Below are 24,852 nucleotides of genomic sequence, written 5' to 3' on the forward strand. Positions count from 1 at the left end.
TTCTCAGGGTTTCCGTTCAGCCTGGCAGCTGCTCCTTGGGTATTCGCAAAGTGCACGGTGCTGGTAGCAGCTCATCTTTAAAAAAAAAAAAATAGACATCCATGTCTTCCCATACCTAGATGACTGGCAGACCAGAGGCGGGTCAGAATCTGCCCAATGTATCCACTGCTCTGTCCATATTCAAAGCTCTAGGGCTCTTAGTGACCCAAGAAAAATCAATACTGAAATCTGTACAGACAACAGAATTCATTGGAGCAATCCTTGACTCCAAAAAGGCCAGAGCTTTTCTACCACAAAACAGGTTGAAAACCATTCAACACCTAGTACTTAATGAAAGCTTACCAGCTCACAACTGCACGTGAGTGCCTCAGGCTGCTGGGTCACATGGCCACATGTATTTGTGTAGTGTAACATGCCAGACTGCAGCTCAGGAAGTTGCAAACATGGTTAGCATCAGTATATGGCCTGAATTGTCACTGCTAGGACAAGGTGTACAAAATTCTCTGTTACTCGCATACTCTAGGGGCACCCACCTTTAGCCAGTCCCTAGAGCTCAGGCCATAACCTTATTCTATAGGGCACCCACGTTTACCCTTCCCTGGGCTCAAGGAGTAATCTTACACTCTGCGGGTCTGCGGGGTCTTTTACCAGTGGAAGAGCCTTGCAGAGTAATATCCTACTTAACCTCAGTTTATTAACAATCACCAAAACAGAAGGCACACGCTAAGCATACAATGCTCACCACTCCCAAGAAGGCAGATGAACTTTTCTTGATGGCCAGTCAGGATCAGGTCATCTGGGGAACTCCAGTTTCTGCACGGTGTCATTGGCAGAGTGTTGAGGTCTGGCAGCTCTGCTCTCGGGGCTGTGTCCTGGAGTTGGTTCCTTAGAACTTCCTTTTGGACCCCAGTTTACACAGTGAAACTTGAGTCTTGCCTAGATGTACCTTAACCAATCATTGTACTAAGTTATTACTAAACAATTTTCTAACCAATCCTAACATGTTGTAAAACAATTCTTCACCCAATCATACCCCACCACCTTAATTGATTTACACCGAGCAAGATTAGTTATGCAAGAGACAGAAACAATCTCAGAGCCAGACAGAGACTATACAGACAAACAGTAGAGAAATGGGGGCCATAAGGACAAAACAATAAAGAAATGAGGGTTTCACAGCCACGACTGTTGATAAGTGTCTGAAGCAGCTCAGGCTATTTAGTTTATCCAAGACAGGAATAGCACAAGAGGTGACTTGGTCAGGGCCTGCAAGTACTTAGATGAGCAAAGATTTCTGATCTAGCAGACAAAGGCGGAACAAGGTCCAGTACCTGGAAGCTGAAACCAGACAAATTCAGAATAGAAATAAGAGGCACATTTTTAACACTCGGGGAATTAACCACTGGAACAGCTTCCCTAGGGAGGTGGTGAATTCTCCATGTTTACAGTGCAATTAAACGCTCACAGCTGGCCCATGTCAGCTGGCTCGGGCTTGTGGGTCTTGGGCTGCGGGGCCATTTAATTGCAATGGAGACCTTTGGGCTCAGGCTCTGGGACCCACAAGGGGGAAGAGTTGTAGAGCCTGGGCTCCAACCCAAGCCTGAACATCTGCCCCTCTCTGGCCCACTCCCTCCCCAGGACGGTGAGATGTCTGTGTTTGCCCCCTTCCCATCCCACAACTAATATCTCTGTCTATCTGTGCAGAGTGTCGAGAGATGCTACTGCATACTACAATCCCCATCCTCCGGGAGCTGATTGAGAAGGGAGAGGAGGAGGAAGCTTGCATTGAGCTGCTCAGCAATATCCTGGAGGTGCTGTACAAAGCCCAGAAGGTAAAACCCCCATTACCCTAAGCGCTAGCTGTCAGCCCTGTCCAGCCGTGGTGTTGGCCTCACATGGTCAGATGGGCTTGAGCTAGGCTGAGCACAAAGCTCCCTTGTGGGGACAAATATTGGGGCTCAGGCTGGCATTCCCCCTCCTTCTACAGACCTAGGGGGAAAGAGACACAGGGGGCATAGCAGGGGTTGTCTGGGACTAGCCAACTGTCCCAGGCACTTTCCCATTAAACAAGATGGAGCTGCCAAAGCCTTCAGAGATGAAACCACAGCAATTATACCTGAGTCAAACCATCATGATTTGATGGGCCAAGCCACGGCGCCCACTGCAGTGATGGGTGCCTAATACCATAGTCCCCTGCAAGCCCTAGGGAAGCCCTATAATTCCTGACCATACCTGCAAACCCTCCCCATGGGGTCTCCCCACCCCATGGGAAAATAGAAGGTCCAAAGCATCATGGAGCCCTGGTGGGAAACCCCTTTAAAACTTTGTCAATTTATCTCCCTCCCAGTGGGCTGACCCGTCTCCCCATGTACTAGACCTAGGGGAAGTTGCCCAGCCCATGTGAGTTACAGGACAGAGCAGATGGAATTATTACATTTTTTAAAATTTGTTTGTAGAGTCTCAAAGCTCCAGCTGAGGTCACCCATTGGCTGGCTGCTGTATAGATACATAACAGGAGACAGTCTGTGACATGGAGAGCTGACAATCTAAATAGGCAAGACAGACAAAGGTGGAGAGGAACAAAGGGCTATTAGCACTAGGCCCAGAGAAATGAAGTGGCTTGCCCAAGGTGTCACATGGAGGCTGTGGCAGAGTCAGGAATAGAGCTCAGAGTCTCCTCTGAGAAGGAATGAGCTCCAGACTAGCTCCCCTGTGAGGGTCAATTGGAGCTGCTGTCTTTAAGGTCCACACTCAGTTTTTGTCCTTTTTGGTTTTGGCCCAGAGAGAGAGCTGCCTCTCGCACTAGGCACTGCAATATCTGAGCCCTGCCTACATCAGCACCACTGGTGTTCGCTACACGGGCAGCGTAATGTTCACCAGCTGCCACGCACAAGCACCAGGAGTGCCCCATCAGACTTGCTTCTGATCAGTTTACCTTTGAAAATTAGCCAAAAGCTGCTCTGATTAGACCACATCCTCTGAACCCTCCAGTTCCTGCCCATTCAGTTGCAACTTTATGAGGCTCCCATAATACATCACTTCAGGGTACATGGTACAGTCCTTTGCTCAAGGAGCTCCTTTATAAGGTGAAGTGAGGGGACAAGGCCTGGACACTCTGAGCCCCAACTTTCCTCTAATACAACTATTCCCCTGGCAGATGCAGAGATGAGCAGAGTGGAGCTGGTTGAGACATCCACCTTCTGAAGGATGCCAGCATTGGCTACTCAGTGGGGATGGGCAGAAGAGGCCTGAGTATAATGTCCCTTTTAACAGAGCAGCCCCTGTCAGCTCAGCCATGCCAAAATCCTGTGGGAGGGTCTTACCCATCTCCTTCCAGTATGAAGCAGAGAGCTGTACCAACACTCCTAGGAGTAAGACAGATTTCCTCTCTGAAAGGCAGCAGGTGCCATGCCACATTTTGGAAATGCATCCCAGAGAGGGAAAGGTATACAAGGGAAGCACAGCCCTGCCCGAAGGTCGTACGGTGAAATGAGCCAATGATAATGACTCTTAGCTTGATTGTAAGGATGAATTTGTTTGATATTGTTGATTCCAGAGAGCAGAAGAACGGTTGACACGTCTGAGTGGAGAAGAGAGACAGCACAGGGAGGACTCTGAGCTGGTGAGCACTCCTCTGGGAAGTTTTGAAATACAGTAGGAGAGAGGAAGAGTAGGGGCAGCCTGAGCACCTCGGAGAAGCCCACCTGCTTCTCACTTCAGCCCCCAGCCTTACATTTGCTGTCACCTTGAGTTTGAGAGGTGGTGGAGATGGGGCTCCTGCCAAGCAATGGGGTGGGGAGACTGGGACTGTAATAGTGGGTCTGGGGTCCGTGGGTTGGATGTCTGGTGCATCAGCAGAACTGTATGACTGAGAAGTTCAGATGTGTACTATGATTGGCTTTGTTCAGGGCAATCAGACCTTCATTTTCTAAACTTATCAGATTTCTTGGAATCCTGTGGGAAGAATAATACATCTTTAATTTGCTTATGGATCAGTGTCCTAACAGATAAAGCACAAAACGGGGTATTAGTTGTTAATGAATATTAATCAGAAGTTAGGAACCATGGAAAATGCTCAGGTGCAGACTTTTAATACCCCACCTTAGGTACACCTTGTGGTTACAAGTTCATCAGATCTTCAGCTTGAAACAAGAACACGCATGACATCTTCAGTTTCCTTTTTATACACTTCAGGGCTCCTTGAACTGGAGTTTCCAGAAGCAAGTAGTTAGTATACAAAGGGTCTCTCTCCTCGGGGCATATCTTCGAAAGATTGGCTTCAGAGGGGGAGGATTTTCATTCCCCTCACCTCAAGGTATTTCCTTAGGAAATACACTTCATACCTATTGTTCCAGAAAGACCTTTGAACTTCCAGAAATTGCATTAATCTTGTCATTCTACTAAAGAAGTTCCATACAATCTCACAGTACTGTGTAAACATTTGCATTTGTAATACAATGAACTGCAAAGGTGTTAACCCTAATTCAATAATGTTACACTTTACTGAATTACAGTTTAATCTTAATTCCACAAGGTTTGTTAAGTATATTACGGATATTGTCAGTGTCTCATCATATGGTGAAGATAACATTCTTCCCATTTCACGCGTATCGCTAGCAGATGTTAAACAGAAGCTACTCAAGTTAGACATCTTTAAAGTCAGCAGGTCCAGTTAACGTGCATCCAAGAGATTTAAAAGAGTTGTCTGAGGAGCTTGCAGGACTATTAATGTTGATTTTCAATAAGTCTTGGAGCACTGGGGAATTTCCAGAAGACTGGAAGAAAGCTAATGTGCCAATTTTTAAAAAGGGTAAATGGGATGACCTGGGTAATTACAGGCCTGTCAGTGTGACATCATTTCTGGACAAGACAATGGAGCAGTTATATGGGACTCGATTAATAAAGAATTAAAAAAGGGTAATGAAGTTAACGACAATCAATGTGGGTTAATGGAAGATAGATCCTCTCAACCTAACTCGATACTTTTTTTGATAACATTACAAGTGTGATTGATCAAGATAATAGTGTTGACATATCCTTGGTACCACATGACATTTCAGTCTAGTGATGGAGGTACAATTACCCCAAATTCTTCCTTGGCCTGCCTTTGCTGGTGGGGGAACTTTCCCTGGGCCCAGCCCGGGGAACCTCTCCACAGGAGCCACGCACTGCCGCCTCTAATTAGTTGCTGCTGTTTTCTCTGGGCTTCTTCCCACCTGGTCTCTTTCCTTTCACTTGTTATCTTAGGGTTACAGTTCTCAGGTCCTCTCTCTCCCAGGTCTAGTAAATGCAGCCAGTCGCGCTCCTTCAGTAGAGAGGAGCACCCTTCTTCACCTCCCTGGTCCCAGCCAGGAACCGACCTGCTAAAGCCCTACAGCTCCTTTCATCTGAGCCTGCGGGGCTCTGATTGGCTGAACGGAAGCAGCCATTCCAGGCAGGCCTGCAGGGCCAACCCTCACTGCTCTTTTCCTGTCCTGGTGTGGGGTGTAGTAGGACCATGGTCGTCTCTAGCAGAGGGCCATGAAGGCCTAGTACGCCCCATCACAGCTGTTCAACATATTTATAAATATGATCTGGAAAAAAGGGTGAACAGCTAGTTGGCAAAATTTGCAGATGATACAAAATTATTCAAGTTAGTTAAGTCCAAAGTTGCCTGCAAAGTATTACAAAGGGATCTCACTAAACTAGATGACTGGGCAACACAATGGCAGAGGAAATTCAATGCTGATAAGTGCAAAGTAATGCACATTGAAAAAAGTTTCAGAGTAACAGCCGTGTTAGTCTGTATTCGCAAAAAGAAAAGGAGTACTTGTGGCACCTTAGAGACTAACCAATTTATTTGAGCATAAGCTTTCGTGAGCTACAGCTCACTTTATCGGATGCATACTGTGGAAAGTGTAGAGCTGCAGCTCACTTCATTGGATGCATACTGTGGAAAGTGTAGAAGATCTTCTACACTTTCCACAGTATGCATCCGATGAAGTGAGCTGTAGCTCACGAAAGCTTATGCTCAAATAAATTGGTTAGTCTCTAAGGTGCCACTTTTTTATTGAAAAAAGTAATTCCCAACTATGCATAAAAAAAGATGGGGTCTAAATTAGCTGTTACCACTCAAGAAAGAGATCTAGGAGTCATTGTGGATAGTTCTCTGAAAACATCCACTCAATGTGCAGCGGCAGTCAAAAAAGTGAACAGAATGCTGAGAATAATCAAGAAAGGGATAGGACAGAAAATATCATGTTGCCTCTATATAAATCCATGGTACGCCCATATCTTGAATACTGTGTGCGGATGTGCGGACCCCATCTCAAAAAAGATATATTGGAATTGGAAAAGGTTCAGAAAAGGGCAACAAAAATGATTGGGGTCTGGAACGGCTTCCATATGAGGAGAGATTAATCAGACTGGGACTTTTCAGCTTGGAAAAGAGACGGCTAAGGGGAGATATGATTGAGATCTATTAAAATCATGACTGGTGTAGAGAAAGTGAATAAGGAAGTGTTGTTTACTCCTTCTCATAACACAAGAACTAGGGGTCACTAAATGAAATTAATGAGCAGCAGGAAGTATTTCTTCACACAACGCGGAGTCAACCTGTGGAGCTCCTTGCCAGAGGATGTTGTGAAGGCCAAGACTGTAACAGGGTTCAAAAAAGAACTAGATAAGTTCATGGAGGACCGGTCCATCAATGGCTATTAGCCGGGATGGGCAAGGATGGGGTCCCTGGCCTCTGTTTGCCAGACGCTGGGCATGGGCAACGGGATGGATCCCTTGGTGAGTCCCTGCTCTGTTCACTCCCTCGGGGGCCCCGGCACTGGCCGTGGTCAGCAGACAGGACTCCAGGGGTGGATGGACCCTCAGTCTGACCCAGCCTGGCCGTTCTGATGAATCAGCACGACTGGTTCTCTCAAAACATTGGCTCAACGTGCAGGGCAGCTTTTTTTCTTTCTTTCTTTTTTTTTTTTTTTTTTAAACTAATGGTTAGGAGCCATTAGGAACCGATAAAGATAAGAGAGGAAATGCACAGTGCCACTCTATGAATCCGTGGCACGCCCACAGCTTGAATACTGCCTGCAGCTCTAGTGGCCCCATCTCAAAAAAAAGATATTGGGCTAGATGGACGATTGGTCTGATGCGGCATGGTTGTTCTTACAACTCCTCGTAGACATATAGCTTATCTCTGATGCTAAGGGTGTGGAGTTTTCACCTTCCCTCTGCTGGGGGTGTGTCTGCAAGCCAGGACATAGCCACAGCAAGAGGGATTCCCAATATTAACAGCCCTAGGCAGTGAAATAATATCATTCTCCCACCAACACATCCACGGGTATCTTATGGAGAGCCCCACCTTCCAAGCATCTTTTAAACCTTCCCAGTCTAGTTAGGCATGAGCCAAAGGTACAAGTGGTTTCATATCTCTCCCCTGCAAGCATATCTGATTCCTTAGTCAGATCTTTCCTACCAAGTATAATCTGGGCACTGTGTGCTTCCACTCTTGGAACATTCTGCCATTTACACTGGCCTCTTTAATAAACTCTGTCCACCTCCAGGAGGGCATGTGATGGGTTACCCCCCACTCCAGGGTGCCACCTGGTGTACCGGGGTACAACTGAGCCTGCCTGTTCCACCAGCCTGGGCTCCCTTACACTGTCCTGCTGAGTCAGGCCCTCAAGCCTCCTTCAGCACACACACAGGTAGGGACACACCCAGCTGCAGAAAGACACAGACACTGAAATCAGCTCTGCATGGGAAGACTCGGCTAGGGGATTGCCCAGCACTCAAATGCACACCCCCTCTGGAGTGTAAACCCAAAATTGTATTGGCTTGCACTGCACAGAAAACTGTACAATTTAAACTCATGAAATTCACTCCCTCCATCAGTGTGGAGGAAGATATGCACAGCTTTTTGCACCCCCCAGTTATAGATTTCACAAACGGGGTTTAGAGAAAACAAAAACAAGTTCATTAACTACAAAAGATAGATTTTAAGTGATAAGGGATAGCAAATAGATCAAAGCAGATTACTGAGCAAATAAAAACAAACACGCAAACTAAGCTTAATACACTAAAGAAACTGGTTACAAGTGGTAGTTTCTCACCCTAAATGACAGGTTTCAGAGTAACAGCCGTGTTAGTCTGTATTCGCAAAAAGAAAAGGAGTACTTGTGGCACCTTAGAGACTAACCAATTTATTTTGAGCATAAGCTTTCGTGAGCTACAGCTCACTCGCAAAAAGAAAAGGAGTACTTGTGGCACCTTAGAGAGTAACCAATTTATTACCAACAGGAGAGTGGGTTTGTGTGTGTAGAAAAAAGGGGGGGAGGAGAAAACCTGGATTTGTGCTGGAAATGGCCCACCTTGATTATCATACACATTGAAAGGAGAGTGATCACTTTAGATAAGCTATTACCAGCAGGAGAGTGGGGTGGGGGGAGAGAAAACTTTTTGTAGTGGTGAACACCCATTTTTTCATGGTTTGTGTGTATAAAAGCATCTTCTGTATTTTCCACAGTATGCATCCGATGAAGTGAGCTGTAGCTCACGAAACCTTATGGTCAGATAAATTGGTTAGTCTCTAAGGTGCCACAAGTACTCCTTTTCTTTTCACCCTAAATGTTGCTTTATGGCAGATTACAGAGGTTCTTGAAGACAAGCTGCTTTTGCTTGCAGCTTAAAACTCTAGGTATTTCTTTCACAGACCAGACACCTTTTCCAGCCCAGGTTCAGTCCTTCCCCACCACCTTTGTCTTTGTTTCTTAGATGTTTCCAGCAGTCATCCTGGACAGGGATTCAGTGAGGAATGACCCCTGATTAACTCACTTCCCTGCCTTAAACAGGATTTACATATGGAGGGAATCCTTTGTTTCCTAGCTTTATCCCCCACCCTTATCAGTGGAAAAATACTAGGGGTCCAAGATGGAGTCCAGTACCAGGTGACAGGATCACATGACCCTGCAGTGTCAAAGCAGCCAGGAGTCAAATATTGTTTGCAGCATCCCAGGAAGCTTCTCAGGAAGGTGGGAGATTAGTATCTTCAAAGTCCTATTGTTCTCCCTAATGGCCCATTCAGGCTGATCGCATTCTGTCTGGTGGGCATTCCCCAGGTGTAAATGCACTTGTAATTGCAAAAAGAAAAGGAGTACTTGTGGCACCTTAGAGACTAACAAATTTATTTGAGCATACGCTTTCGTGAGCTACAGCTCACTTCACTGGATGCTACTCTGAAACCTGCACTTGTAATTGTTACGTAGTCAGTATTCCTAACTTCAGATACAGAAATGATACATCCATACAAATGGGATAATCACATTCAGTAAATCAGAACCTTTCCAATGATACATCACATGACCCATCTTGCCTAAAGCACATCTTAGTTATGCCATATTCATATCATAAGAATATCTCTATGGAGAATATGGGGTGTAGTGTCACAGTGCAGAACAGACAATTAACTGTGATCACCTCAGGCATCCCTGCGTGGATTCCACATACAAAGCACACTGCTTCCTCATGTGTTGAGTTGATTTACACAAATAACGCCTTCTCAGGCCATCACTCTGGGCCGGGAACCTTGAGGCAACCATTTCTGGGGTGGTAGGGGCTCAGACCCAACCCCTCACCTGGGACAAAGCGGGACCCCTCCCTTTACGCTGGGTGTTTCCCGTTCCTCAGACCTGCACTTCACAAATGGCCTCGCTTGCACAAATAGATCAGCTGCATGGGCTGCATCTTTTAGTCGCTGAGGATTTATCCCACACTGCAGCCCTTACTTCAGCCAGCCCCAGGCATCAAAGAACTTCTCTTGGCTAAATAGGTATACCAAATTTTCATAGTCCTCTGCCTCTTTATATCTCATCCATTTCCTTAAATGATCACACATTTTATAAACTTATTTCCTATGACTTATTTTATCATGTTTTTTGATGTTTCTAAATTTTAGGCAATATTACTCTGGGATTATTTGAAACCTTCTTGATACAGTATCTCTGAATAAATCATAATTCATAGATATTTATCAGATAGACTGGGAGGCAACATTGTCATCTTCTGTGTGTCAAGAATTTGGAGTACTTCACATGTCATAGAATCACAGAATCTTCGGGTTGGAAGAGACCTCAGGAGGTCATCTAGTCCAACCCCCTGCTCAAAGCAGGACCAACCCCAACTCAATCATCCCAGCCAGGGCTTTGTCAAGCCGGGCCTTAAAAACTTCTAAGGAAGGAGATTCCACCACCTCCCTAGGGAACACATTCCAGTGCTTCACCACCCTCCTAGTGAAATAGTGTTTCCTAATCATAGAATCATAGAATATCAGGGTTGGAAGGGACCTCAGGAGGTCATCTAGTCCAACCCCCTGCTCAAAGCAGGACCAATCCCCAATCAAATCATCCCGGCCAAGGCTTTGTCAAGCCTGACCTTAAAAACTTCCAAGGAAGGAGATTCTACCACCTCCCTAGGTAACGCATTCCAGTGTTTCACCACCCTCCTAGTGAAAAAGTTTTTCCTAATATCCAACCTAAACCTCCCCCACTGCAACTTGAGACCATTACTCCTTGTCCTGTCTTCTTCTACCACTGAGAACAGTCTAGAACCATCCTCTCTGGAACCACCTCTCAGGTAGTTGAAAGCAGCTATCAAATCTCCCCTCATTCTTCTCTTCTGCAGACTAAACAATCCCAGTTCCCTCAGCCTCTCCTCATAAGTCATGTGTTCCAGACCCCAATCATTTTTGTTGCCCTTCGCTGGACTCTCTCCAATTTATCCACGTCCTTCTTGTAGTGTGGGGCCCAAAACTGGACACAGTACTCCAGATGAGGCCTCACCAATGTCGAATAGAGGGGAACGATCATGTCCCTCGATCTGCTCGCTATGCCCCTACTTATACATCCCAAAATGCCATTGGCCTTCTTGGCAACAAGGGCACACTACTGACTCATATCCAGCTTCTCGTCCACTGTAACCCCTAGGTCCTTTTCCGCAGAACTGCTGCCTAGCCATTCGGTCCCTAGTCTGTAGCTGTGCATTGGGTTCTTCCGTCCTAAGTGCAGGACCCTGCACTTATCCTTATTGAACCTCATCAGGTTTCTTTTGGCCCAAGCCTCCAATTTGTCTAGGTCCCTCTGTATCCTATCCCTGCCCTCCAGCGTATCTACCACTCCTCCCAGTTTAGTATCATCCGCAAATTTGCTGAGAGTGCAATCCACACCATCCTCCAGATCATTTATGAAGATATTGAACAAAACCGGCCCCAGGACCGACCCCTGGGGCACTCCACTTGACACCGGCTGCCAACTAGACATGGAGCCATTGATCACTAATATCCAACCTAGACCTCCCCCACTTCAACTTGAGACCATTGCTTCTTGTTCTATCATCTTTCACCACTGAGAACAGCAGTACTCCAGATGTGGCCTTACCAGTGCCAAATGGAGAGAAATAATCACTTCCCTTGATACACTGGCAATGCTCCTACTAATGCAGCCCAATATGCCATTAGCCTTCTTGGCAACAAGGGCACACTGTTGACTCATATCCAGCTTCTCATCCACTGTAATCCCCAGGTCCTTTTCTTCAGAACTGCTGCTTAGCCAGTTGGTCCCTAGCCTGTGGCAGTGTATGGGATTCTTCCATCCTAACTGGGGTTATTTAAAGTGAGGGGGGATTTCATAGCAGCCTTCAACTACCTGAAGGGGGGTTCGAAAGAGAATGGAGCTTGGCTGTTCTCAGTGGTGGCAGATGTGAAGCAGCGAGGGCACAGCAGGCTCAGGGGAGGGGGCAGGAAGGGGTGGAGTGGGGGCAGGGCCTGTGGCAGAGCCAGGGGCTGAGCAGTGAGCGCCCCCCGGCACACTGGAAAGTTGGTGCCTGTAGCTCCAGCCCCGGAGTCGGTGCCTATACAAGGAGCCACCTATTAACTTCTGAAGAGCCCATGTGGCTCCGGAGCCACAGGTTGGCCACCCCTGGGCTAGATGGACCATTGGTCTGACCCAGTCTGGCCACTCTTTTATGTTCTTATGTGGGTGCACGAGGTCAGCCCGTAGCTTAGGAGCGAGCAGCCATCTGTTTCTAAGGTGTGGAGAGAGAATTCCTTGCTTTAGTCCCAGCTCTCAAATGCAGGCTGAGTTGCCCTTTGAGCAGCCCCTCCCAGCTGTGAGTGGGGCCACCTGCATGATTCCTCTTGTGCTGTCTGTCCGGCTGCTGCCATTGCTGGGGGAGGTCCCTTTTAAAGTGCCAAAGCTGCATTTGACACAGCCCCTGGGGCACTCTGAGTACTCACCATGCAAAGGAGTGTAACTGCCAGGTGACCTCCCTTTCTGTCTCCTGCATGGTGATCCCAGGAGTGAGACCAGGGCAGGGCTGCCCGGACTCTGGACATGACGTGTGTCTTGCCTTTCAGAGGAAGGTGAAGGGGCATGTGCAGATGATTCTGGAGCAGCTGCTGCGCACTGTCAATCGCAGGGTGATTGTCCTCGACCAGGAGCACGACCTAAGAGTGAGTACCGCTGCTTGCTCTGTGCAGTTCTGGGGGGCTGCGGGCATCTTGGAGTGAGCCTGGCCCTGGGACGGGCCCTGGTGAGTGCAAAAGAGTGTGCTGGGTTGGTAAGAGGTGGGGTGGTAAGAGCTTCTCCTGAGAGTCCCCTGCTATTGGTGCTATTCATCCTGCAGCAGCTTGGTGAGGATGAGGCTCTCGGTGTTACACAGAGCCCCTGGAAAATCCATCAGCCCAAGACCGAACATGGTACATGGGGAATTCATGGTAGGAGCAGATACTGTGGCAGGGTGGAGTCCTGGGTCGACCCTCATGGGGTGCTGGCAGAAGGCTGGGCCTCATCTCGTAGTGGGAGGTTCGTTCTGTGGAGGTGGGGCTGTAGGGACATCCTGAGGTTGAAGAATGTGAGTTCTGAGGACAGGTGAAGGGAGCTGGGCTCCTTCCAGGAACAAGGTTTACTTGCTGGGCCTGAATCGCCATTGGAGTTCTGCTTCAGAGTGGTAGCCGTGTTAGTCTGTAAAAACAACGAGGAGTCCTTGTGGCACCTTAGAGACTAACAAATTTATTTGGGCATAAGCTTTTGTGGGCTAAAACCCATTTCATCAGATGCATGGAGTGGAAAATACAGTAGACAAGTATAAATACACAGCACATGAAAAGATGGGAGTTGCCTTACCAAGAGAGGGGTCAGTGCTAACAAGCCAATTCAATTAAGGTGAAAGTGGCCTATTCAAGAAGGGGTGAATACCAAGGGAGGGAAAATCACTTTTGTAGTGCTAATGAAGCCAATGCAATCAAGGTGGCCAACTGCAAACAGTTGACAAGAAGGTGTGGGTATCAGCAGAGGGAAATTAGTTTTTGTAGTGACCCATCCATGCCCAGTCTGTATTCAGACCTAATTTGATGGTGTCCAGTTTGCAAATTAATTCCAGTTCTGCAGTTTCTCGTTGGAGTCTGTTTTTGAAGTTTTATTGTTGAAGAATTGCCACTTTTACGTCTGTTGTTGAGTGTCCAGGGAGATTGAAGTGTTCTCCTACTGGTTTTTGAATGTTACAATTCTTGATGTCTGATTTGTGTCCATTTATTTTTTTGCGTAGGGACTGTCCGGTTTGGAGTTCTGCATGCCAAGAATGCAGAGCGGATTAAATCTCAGGGTTCAGGGCATCAGCTGGTCATAGAGTCTCTGTCCACACAGCCAGTGGGTGCAAGCCTCCCAGCATTGGGCAACAGACTTGGGCTCCTGGGGCTCATGCTCTAGAAATAGCTGTGTAGGGAGTGCTTTGCAGAATCCTGGGTATGTCTATCCAGTGGCTCAGGCTCTGAGGCCCACCCGCGCTTCCTAGGCTTCAGAGTCCAGGCTGCAGCCTGAGCCGCAGCCTCAGATGGTTATCGGCTCAGCTATTTCAGAGCACTGCTGGGAGCCCCGCTAGCCTGAGTCCGTTGACCTGGGCTGAATGAGAGCCTTGCTTTCATGGGCTGTATAGACGTACCCTGGAGCACAGCGCTGCTCAACTGATGCATCAGAGTTAGGGCCCGGCTGGACTATTTGGTGCAATGGCCTAATCAAGTAGGTGAGGAGCTACGAGGCAAGATCGCCCCATGGCTCATTGGTTAGCCAGTGTCTTGATGTGGGGAGCAGATCTGATGTGCCAGCAGGTGGGGGAGGGGTTCAAAATGAAGAAAGAACTTGATAAATTGGCTAGAGATAAATCAATCCCACTGGGCAGGGGCCAGGGCAGGGGTTAGAAACCAGGGGCTGAATGTGAGTCTGGGGAAACTGGAATAACAGGGAGTTAGTGCATGGCAGCTTAGCCCAACGGGGACTGCCCAGACTGCAAACCGCTGGGTCTACGCTCTGTGTCCTGCTGACAATGATGCTCTTGTGGCAGCGGGAAGTCAGTGGGGATGACTGTAAACCAATAGTGTAGAGGAGCAATGGCTGCTGAAGCTCAGCTCGCCTCCCAGTGGAGGGGCCTGCTGGGATCTGAGAACGGTGTTGTCCTCCCGTTCTTGGTTCTCACTGACAAGTGCTGCTGGAGGAAGTAAATCTGGAGTGCCGGGCATGGCAGAGTGGTGCTGTGAGGCTCACTGAGCCTCTGGCTCTGGTACGTTCTCTGTTTGGAGTGTGCCTGAGGATCTCTCCAGCAGGTCGCTCTGCTCAGGTCTGTGCATGTTCAGGCTGCTGGCAGCCCCTTGGCTGGATGTTTGGATAGACATGCCCAGGACTCTGTGCTGCTGTTACACTGATCCCTGTGAGTTAGCACCTTAATTCCAGGAGCTACTGTAGCAAGTAGTAAGACACCTGCTCAGAGAGTTACTAGTTCAGTCTGACCCCATGGTTCAAGGAGTGAACAAGGCTCTTCTCTTTAATGGTTTTGGTTTGATCCTGAGATGGGTTTCAAGCGTATATTTTGAGATATCCCCCCTCTTCAGCGAGTCTCTCACAATTGGCAGGCTCAGACTCCCTTCACTAGAATCACTTCACTGCTGCAGTGTGGATGGGCTGTTTTCCTGGCATAATCTGTGCAGTTTCTCAGGAGAGCTCTCATTGGCTTGCCTGACACAATGGGTGAGGAAGCTCTTCCAGCTCCAGATCACCAGCACTGTCTCTTGCTCATCCTTAAGTGGCTTTGCTTGCTGAATTGATTGCGGATTCAGTCCTAAATGCTCCTCTCTGACCTTGGGGGTAATGGCCTTATGGACAGTTGCTTAGCTAAGCTATTCTGTATCCAGTTCTGCCCTCAGGCATTGTGTCAGTGTTGTAAATGAGGCAGACAGGGTGTGGCCCAGCTGGTCATAGCATCTCCTTTCATACCCTTCTCTCCAGCGCTTTTGCGGAGGGGGAGAGATTGTAGCTCTGAACCTGCCGGTCTGTGACAAGGACCTTTAGAGTGTGGGATCCAAGCGAGTGAAGGAGGCTTGGTGGGGATCAGGTGGGATTTGAGCTCATAGCATTATGTTTTTTGTTTCCCTTGCTTTTGGGTGGTGTATTTTGGCATCCCAGGGAAGTGAGGGCAGAAAGGAGCGGTAATGGAGCTACATGCATAATTTATAATAGTAGTAATGAGGAACACTGGATGAGGTAGTTAGAGACCAGTTTCAGTACAAAGAGAATCTAACCCTTTGACCTGATCCCAGCCATCTCCACTTGAATCTTTGCCAAGACCTGAACCATCTGAGTTTCAGAAATGCTGTCTGGTAGCTGTCTTGGCCTGACTTATCAGCTATATGCTGCCTCTGTACTCCCTGGCTCCACGCAGAGGTGCAGGGCTGCTTCATGACTGGCTGTTCCTAGGGGTGAGCAACAGTCAACATCTTCCCAGAGCCTGTTGTTGCAAGTGCGATTTCCAGCTCTGTTGTGTGTACTCCAGGGGTTTGGAAGCTTCTTATGAGCACAGAGCCAAACTGACCCATAGTCCTTGTCAGCATCATTGAACCTGTGTGTAATGGGAAGCAGATGGGGGCATGAGGAAAAGAATCCCAGGGACAGCTCTGTGGTCACTTTCTGCCCCCTTCCCTCAGAGCCCTAGCTCCCCATGCCATGAGGGAACATCTGTTTGCACTGTCCCCCAGCAGCCCCTGGCTCTGTTCTCTGGTACACCCGAGTGTCTCTGTTTCCCATGCTGGCCTGTCCTGTGACCCCAGCAACACAGGTACACCTCTCAGAGCTCCCATCCCACCCCCCTTAGGAAATGCCTATCCTCACCCAGGTATCTGACCTGCTCATCCAGGGCACAACAGAATAATCATTTGGCTAGGGATGTTGCCTCCTTGTGAAGCCTCTGTTGGCTGTAGGGGATTCATAGAATCATAGAATCATAGAATATCAGGGTTGGAAGGGACCCCAGAAGGTCATCTAGTCCAACCCCCTGCTCGAAGCAGGACCAATTCCCAGTTAAATCATCCCAGCCAGGGCTTTGTCAAGCCTGACCTTAAAAACCTCTAAGGAAGGATTGTGAAACTGCACAAGCTAAAAGCTTCACTGATTTAGATGCCACAGCCAGGGACCTGCCATCCTGTCCTGGTGCCCAATACATCCCAGGTGAATGATCTGACCAAGGCCCACAAGCACCCTGAACATAGGCACCCATGGGACCCTCTCAGCACCTGCATAACGGGGAAGGGGATACAAGGTACCGAGAACCTCTCAGCTGTGACCTGATCATCTGCTTCTAAGGAAAAACTGCTCATGGATGCTCACAAAGCCTGCAGGCCAAAGGAAGCTCTTGCCTTCCGGAGTGCTGGGACTTATGAACCATGCAGCTGGAGTTTCCTGGCTACTTAACCCCACACCAGAGACCTAAGCTTCCCCTCATCCGTGCCACACAGGGTGAGAAGGGCAAAAATGGTTCCATCCAAAATAAATAGGGTTCCTGGTGGGTTAAGGTCATACGGCGAGACATATGTTGTAGTTCAGGGCAGATGGAAGTGGGTTAGTGTTATATCAATTCCAGCAGACCCACGCAAATTCTCTGCTGAGCTCCTTAGTCTGTTTCAGATGGGTGTAACCTGGAGCTTGCATGGATCCCAGTCTCTTCTTGACTGGGTTTGTGATCCTTCCCTCACAGGAGTTGTCCAGGCTTGGGGTTGGGGTTGACAGTGAACAGTGCATTGGCCATAGCAAGTCTCAGACACCTGAAATGCTGAGACTTCAAATGTTCTTCAATGAGATAAATTCTGTCTTTGCTGCTGGGGCCAAGTGTCCCCCTACAGGAGACCAGCAGCTGCCATTGACTTCAATGGGTATTGAATTCTGAGGCCTTCTTGGGGCCCAGCCTCCCTTCCAGCCCGTTATCATGCACAGACAGTATCATTCAGAGGCCTTTGTGCTGCTCTCAGCCTCATGGGATTTCTGTAGAGCCCTCTCTTTTCCCACTCTCCTGGCCTTTGTGCAGCTCCAGGTTGGTTTTTCTGAGTACGGCAACATCTTGCTGACGTTGTGTGGAGCATTAGGGAGTGTCTTCTGTGCCGTGCTCAGCATGCTGACATCGCCCACTGGCTGCTTCCAGCCCTCTTGATCTGGGACCCTCATTAAACTGACATTGCATTTCTCCTCTCATGGGCAGCCTTCAAAAAGCTGGAATATTTGAGCTGCTAATTGTTTTCTTGTAATTAGTCAGTGAATCCTGCAGCCAGGGAGCCCTCAGCTTCCTTCCCTGCGAGCCAGCTGCATGTGGGATGGAGAGTATAACTTCTAGGTTTGGCTTCCCCTCCCCATCCGGACTCAATACCACAGTGCTTCCGATTAGAGGTAGCAGGTCACAAGTGATCAAAACTGGTGGTGTGAAATGAGTTGGGCTGGTCTCAGCTATGCCCACAGCAGGCAGGTGCACACATCACCACTGGTGCTATCTGCTCTTTCATTAACAGGCTCTGCAGAATTCTGAGGAATGTAAAGTGAGTGAATGAGTCTCAGATTTCTGAACAGGCACTTGCCTATGTACCAGCTTCCTCCAGCTTCCAGTGTTGGCCTTTCTCCCAATAGCTGCATCCCCCTGCCAACCGTCTGATCCAGGAAACTCAAAGGTCAGGTTCCCCGGTGCGTAACCTGTCCCCTTTGAGTATCGAGATCTTTGCAATGTTCACACAGCATGGAGAAAGTTTCACACTGGGCTGCATTTGGTGAGGCTCTTTGTGCCTTCGGGTCCTGGCGGCAGTGGTTGTGAATCAGCAGGAGCTGCAGCTCTCTGACTAATCCCTGCAACTCGTGATTTCAGAAATCAAGGCTCTAAGAAGGTGCTCTCAACCCAGAATGCAGAGGACTTAGTTACCCTGTCACCTGGATAGCCAGCCAGACTGGGGTGGGACACGTGATGACCATTGGGGTGAAGGGGAATGGTGCTATGCTGAGGAGAACTTGTAACACAGGCCCCCAACTTTTCTGTGTGTAAAACACAATTGCAGGGCCTCTCATTAGGCAGCTGAAACAGTCGCCACTGAACTCCGAGCGTGGAAGTGACAAACCTCCAGGTACTTTTGATACACTGAAGTGATTGAAAGGCAGCTGCTGGCTGTTCTGTGGGGAGCCATGCCGTAGAAATGCGCTTTTCATTACATAGAGAAAGGGGAGATGTAGCCTGACCTCAGAGCTATAGAGATTGGAAATGCTGGGGGTGCCTGCCCTTGGAGATCAGAGATGGAGGCAGGGGTGTTAACCAGCCGTTCAGCTGCACTGACGGGAGCCCTAGTGTAGACAAAACTCCAGCAGCTTTCAGCATGTTTACCATGATGGCAGTGACACCCTGGGTGCATGGAGGGAGTGTTATCTCCATGCCTTCTTTGTTAATTGCACCCCCAAATACTCCAAACAGCAGGAGCCAATCGCTGCCTTTTTAAGAACAAAAACTTGCTGGCAAGAGCCTGTGTAGTGAAAATAGCGTCTCCCTAGAGTTTATTGATTTCTCATTAAGTACAGTGGTGTTCCCCCTCCTGCCCGTTATTTACACAGGGGCCTTAGTATGTTAAACAGGGGAGAGGTAAGAATACAAAAGCTGGTGCTACCCAAACCCTAGACTCAGAGCGAGGGAGAGAAAGAAACAGAGTGCTTGGTGTGTCAGCAACAGAACGTCTCTTTGGCAGTGGGGACCTCACGCATGTCCTCTTGCCTTGGTGATGTGGCCTTTGCATCCCCCCCTCAGGCAGCACCATGGGTCACAGGAACCAGAAACATTTGCGCCTGGATTTTTTGGAGTCCAGTTTTGCAGGCAGCTTCGGCATCGGGGACAGCTCTTGCCAAGTCGGGGTGGTGGCCCGGGCTATCGTGGGGGAGCTTTGCCTTGACTCACTCTCAATGCTGCTCAGCACCCTCTGGAAGCGGCCTTCCTGCTGCCGAAAATCATGTTCGACACTGTGGGAGACACAGAACAAAGAAGAAAAATATTAAGAAACATTTCATACAATAGATTTCAGAGCAGCAGCCGTGTTAGTCTGTATCCACAAAAAGAACAGGAGGACTTGTGGCACCTTAGAGACTAACCAATTTATTTGAGCATAAGCTTTCGTGAGCTACAGCTCACTTCGTTGGATGCATCCGATGAAGTGAGCTGTAGCTCACGAAAGCTTATGCTCAAATAAATTGGTTCATCTCTAAGGTGCCACAAGTCCTCCTTTTCCTATTTCATACAATAATAATTCAAGGACAATCAGTAATGGAGTCCTCTTTCCACAAGCTACCCCTGCCCTGCCAGGATCCACCTTGCCAGGGGAGTTTAGTGTCCATGCCCCTTCAGGCCTCAGTCTCAGCTGAGACTGTTAACAAGCTGGGCTGGGGGCTTTTATGATGTGGACACCTGTACTGGCCTGAGACATCAACACATTTCCCACCAGCCGCTGAGCTGATGTCAGATGGGAATGATTTCAGCCCCATGGAGCACTAATGAGCTTACATGAGAGTAACAGTCAGCAGTCTGTCCTCAAAGACCCTCACGTACATTAACTAATTAAGTCATTTATAGAACAACTTTTCTCCCACTGGGTCCCAAAGTGCTTCAGAAACTTTTCTGACTGTCCAGACTATCCCCAAGGATCACTCACCCACAACTCTGGGGTTAGCCACAGCAGCACGCACCAGGGCTAGAAAGCAACTCTAGCCTTTGAGGGGATGCACAGTTATAACAGACAGTTATTCTATATGAATGTGTGATCAGGGTCCGTCAAACCACCACTCCAGCCCAGCAAACCCTCGCCCATCAGCAAAGGCTTACCTGGGCCAGGCACTGTGCCCAAGAAGCTGTACTCCCTCGCTCAATCTAAAAGGAAAGCACCAGAGCATGGCTCTAGACTGTTCTCAGTGGTAGCGGATGACAGAACGAGGAGTAATGGTCTCAAGTTGCAGTGGGGAGGTTTAGGTTGGATATTAGGAAAAACTTTTTCACTAGGAGGGTGGTGGAAGAAGGCTTCAGTGCTGAGCCTGAGCCCCTTTCAGCCTATCATATCTTCCAGCCCGTCTCAGAAATGAGGCCCTCTCACAGTCAGACATGGCTCCACCAGCCCTCCCGCTAAACACCTATTTACAACAAGGGAGCTCGAGTGAGGCAGAAAAATCAGAGAAATTAGGCATGTAAAAGGGAGCATCTACTCACTGCTTTGGTAGGTACTGGGGACTGAAGTAACATGGTACCTCCCCTCCTCATATCATCCTGGCTGGGGAAGCAGGAATGCGGGCTTTTGGGCAGTAGCCCTCTGCCTAACATCCCTTCTGTACTCCAGGGCAGGATGGAAACTCGCCACAGTGAGAGAAGCCAGGTCCCTGCCCTGCTCCTTTGGGGAGTCAAATAAGAATGGCGTGAGAAGGAATTCTTCCTCTGGCCTTATGGCCCCTGGGGCAGCACATTCCTGATGTCACTAGGCCCCGATCTAAAGAAGGCTGCGGGAGCGGTGTGTAAAGGGTTAATGTATGTCCTAATGATTGAAGGGAGGTTTGCACACCCCATGCTCTGGCTGATCCACCCCAAAAGCTGCCCCCGGATGCTCTTCCCCTTAAGGAATTGAATCTTGCTGTCTCACAGCGGATCAGAGCCATTGTTCTATCTACAGGCAATAGAAGAATGGCTGCTGTTAGCAGGAGACCTGCATTCTGTTCCCCCATGTGACTGTGGGGAAGGCATTCTCTCTCTGGGCCTCAAGGAGCGTTAGCCCTGTTCCTGTGCGTGTCTTTTCTACGTGACTGTGAGCTCCTCAGGGCAGGGGCAATCTGTGCTGCCTAGCACCGTGGGACCTTGATCTGAGTGATGCCAATAATAACAGAAAAGGAGGACTTGTGGCACCTTAGAGACTAACCAATTTATTTGAGCACAAGCTTTCGAGCTTATGCTCAAATAAATTGGTTAGTCTCTAAGGTGCCACAAGTCCTCCTTTTCTTTTTGCGAATAGAGACTAACACGGCTGTTACTCTGAAACCTGTCCATAATAACAGAATGAGCCTTTGCCACTGTACGCCAGGGGCTTGAGGAACGGAGCTCTGTAGTGGCCAGAGGGAATGCCCATCTCCCTCGGTGGCAGTAGGAGCACTGACTTGTTGGCAGAGCCGGCAGGGACTCCACCATTAACCCTCAGCTATTGCACTGATCTCCAGTCACCCAGCCTGCACCTTACCCTGATGTCTCCTCTGTACAGTCTCAGTCGCCCAACATTCCCTGCAACAGAACCAGACTCTCAGCGCCTGGAAAAGGTCACAGGGTCCAGGCATGATGCTGTTCTAGTGTCTGTTGCCTTGTGCCTATATGGGTTCTACTAGAGCACGTTGTTCATCGTGTGGATGGCAGCTAAGCCCAGAGGGAGTCCACAGTCAGAGACAAGTTACACAGTCCACCTCCCTCAGCTGTGACACGTCTCCCAGCCACAGTGCCCACGGAGACAGACCTGTCAATCCCCGTTAGCACTGAAATCCCCCACTAGCTATACAGGAGGAATTTGCTGTCAGCTCTGGTGTAAACAAGCACAGAGCAAGAGATGCATAACAAGGCACCTCCAAAGAGAGACATGCACACTGCAGCAGGGAGAGAGGCTCGCCCACAGCTATGGAGGAGAGACAGAGTCCTGCATGCAAAGAGAGGTGGGGGCAGAGGCACACACACAGGCAGAGATGCACCCACATGAACACACAGCATTGCTCAGAGACCCACCCATCAGAGTGCCATTCAGCCTTTAGTGACACAAACCGAATAAGCGTCATTAATGATCAAATGCGCACATGCACAGCGAGAGCAGGGTGCACAGACGTGGAAAGAACCTTAGCCACACACACAGGGACACCCAGCCTGACATGCACAGTGAACAGCTGAGAGTACCCCCCCTCCCACAGGGTAATGGGGACAGTGTCCCCCAGCCCTCCCTCACTCACAGACCAAGTAGCAGCTGTCCCATTCCCTTCCCTCTCCCTTCCACTTGCTCAGGGCTTTGTGGCTTCTTTGCCATGGACTGATTTGGACCTGGGGAAAGAGGGAAAGGGAGACAGGCACTCCCTTGCCCCCAGGCACAGAGGACTAAGAGCTGGGCCCCTGGGATCCCACACTCCACCCGCTAGGAGCCATTACCCAAGGAGGAGGCATGTCTGGAGGGGCAGGGGGAGTGCCTGCCATAGCGGAGAAGCAGCACAGGCTGATGGGGCTCAGCAGTAGGTGACAGTTTGCAAGGGGCTGTCACTCCTCATGCAGAGCTTTCACATGACATTCACCAACAGTCTCACTTTCCAGCAAAGGCTCTTTAGCTCAGTCAGATGGGAGGGGCACAGAGTGCTGGCCAGTGAAAGGGGAAAGAGGCTTAGGGAGCTCCCCAAACAGACATGCAGCTCCGCTGGCACCCCTCGATCTCACCCCTCAGAGCCCCCCTATTCCAGCCATGGGCTCCCCTCACGCACAGGACATAGATTTTAAAGCCAGCAGGAACCATCATGATCAACCAGTCTGACCTGCATAACACAGGCCAGAGCAGTTCATTGAGCTGGAGCATATCCTGTAGCAAGAGAGCCATCGAATCTTGATTTAAAGACTCCAAGCAAGAGAGAATCCACCATATCCCTGGCTAAGTTGTTCCAGTTACCCTCATGTAAACGTGTGCCTTAGTGTACTTTGAATTTTTCTCGCTTCCAAGCATTCCAGCCACTGGATTTCCCATGCCTGCTGACTCGGACTCCTGGGGCTTGGGCTGCAGGGCTGTTTTAATTGCAATGTTTCAGTTTCCTATCTGAATTTGTCTAGCTTCAACTTCCAGACACTGGATCATATTTACCTTTGTCTGCTAGACAGAAGAGCCTGTTAGCAAATATTTGATCCCACTGTAGCTCTGCTGATGCTCCTCAATCTCAGCCCATAGCCTTACCCCTGCTGTGTCAGGCCTTGCCTCGCCCTGCACAGCTCCCCGGGCACAAAGGCACAGCTGAAAGTTCTGGAGTATGTGCACTAAGTGTGCACCCATCCTGTGTGCCCGGCCCACTTTGAGACGTAGAGCATGGTTTATATTGTGCAGCAAACAAAGCTGAGCATGAGCTTTTGACACGGTCTCCCACAGTATTCTTGCCAGCAAGTTGAAGTATGGGCTGGATGAATGGACAATAAGGTGGATAGAAAGCTGGCTAGATTGTCCGGCTCAACAGGTAGTGATCAATGGCTCCATGTCTAGTTGGCAGCCGGTATCAAGCGGAGTGCCCCAAGGGTCGGTTCTGGGGCCCATTTTCTTCAATATCTTCATAATTGATATGGAGGATGGTGTGGATTGCACCCTCAGCAAGTTTGCAGATGACACTAAACTGGGAGGAGAGGTAGATACGCTGGAGGGTAGGGATAGGATACAGAGGGCCCTAGACAAATTAGAGGATTGGGCCAAAAGAAATCTGATGAAGTTCAACAAGGACAAGTGCAGAGTCCTGCTCGCTTACAGACAGCCCCCCAACCTGAAGCAAATACTCACCAGCAACTACACACCACAGAAACACTAACCCAGGAACCAATCCCCGTTGCAAACCTCATTCCCTACTCTGTCCCCATATCTACTCTAGCGACACCATCAGAGGACCCAACCATATGAGCCACACCATCAGAGGCTCATTCACCTGCACGTCTACTACTGTTATATATGCCATCATGTGCCAGCAATGCCCCTCTGCCATGTACATTGGCCAAACTGGACAGTCCCTTCGTAAAAGAATAAATGGACACAAATCAGACATCAGGAATGGTAACCTACAAAAGCCAGTAGGAGAACACTTCAATCATCCTGGACATTCGATAACAGATTTAAAAGTAGCTATACTTGACCAAAAAACCTTCAGAAACAGACTTCAAAGAGAAACAGCAGAACTAAAATTCATTTGCAAATTTAACACCATTAATTTGGGCTTGAATAGGGACTGGGAGTGGCTGGCTCATTACAAAAGCAGCTTTGCCTCTCCTGGAATTGACACCTCCTCATCTGTTATTGGGAGTGGACTACATCCACCCTGATCGAATTGGCCCTGTCTCACTGGTTCTTCACATGTGACATAACTCCCTTCCCTTCATGTGTCATTATATAATGCCTGCATCTGTAATTTTCACTCCATGCATCTGAAGAAGTGGTGTTTTACCCAGGAAAGCTTATGCCCAAATAAATCTGTTAGTCTTTAAAGGTGCCACCAGACTCCTTGTTGTTTTTGTGGATACAGACTAACAGGCTACCCCCTGATACTTGCTACAGACTAGGGACTGAGTGGCTAGGCAGCAGTTCTGCAGAAAAGGACCTAGGGGTTACAGTGGACAAGAAGCTGGATATGAGTCAACAGTGTGCCCTTGTTGCCAAGAAGGCCAATGGCATTTTGGGCTGTATAAGTAGGGGCATAGCGAGCAGATCGAGGGACGTGATCGTTCCCCTCTATTTGACACTGGTGAGGCCTC

At 48.8% G+C, this 24,852-nt stretch overlaps 2 protein-coding genes across 3 annotated transcripts in view; one reads left to right on the plus strand and one right to left on the minus strand.

Annotated features, from left to right (window-relative positions):
- The window catches only part of LOC141986946 (dedicator of cytokinesis protein 2-like), a 334,430-nt gene that overhangs the window by 184,129 nt on the left and 125,449 nt on the right, over nt 1-24,852 (plus strand). The window contains exons 26-28 of the mRNA XM_074952036.1: nt 1,705-1,832; nt 3,557-3,622; nt 12,392-12,487. Coding sequence (XP_074808137.1) covers nt 1,705-1,832; nt 3,557-3,622; nt 12,392-12,487 — 290 coding nt within the window. The remainder of the gene's footprint in view (nt 1-1,704; nt 1,833-3,556; nt 3,623-12,391; nt 12,488-24,852) is intronic.
- LOC141986938 (uncharacterized) overlaps nt 18,848-24,852 on the minus strand; it is a 32,752-nt gene continuing 26,747 nt past the window's right edge. For both annotated transcript variants that reach the window (XM_074952020.1, XM_074952019.1), the window contains one exon: nt 18,848-19,331. In XM_074952020.1, the coding sequence (XP_074808121.1) occupies nt 19,136-19,331 (196 nt within the window). In that variant the 3' untranslated portion in view covers nt 18,848-19,135. The remainder of the gene's footprint in view (nt 19,332-24,852) is intronic.

This window comes from Natator depressus, chromosome 4, assembly GCF_965152275.1.
Source record: "Natator depressus isolate rNatDep1 chromosome 4, rNatDep2.hap1, whole genome shotgun sequence".
Taxonomy (NCBI): Eukaryota; Metazoa; Chordata; order Testudines; family Cheloniidae; genus Natator; species Natator depressus.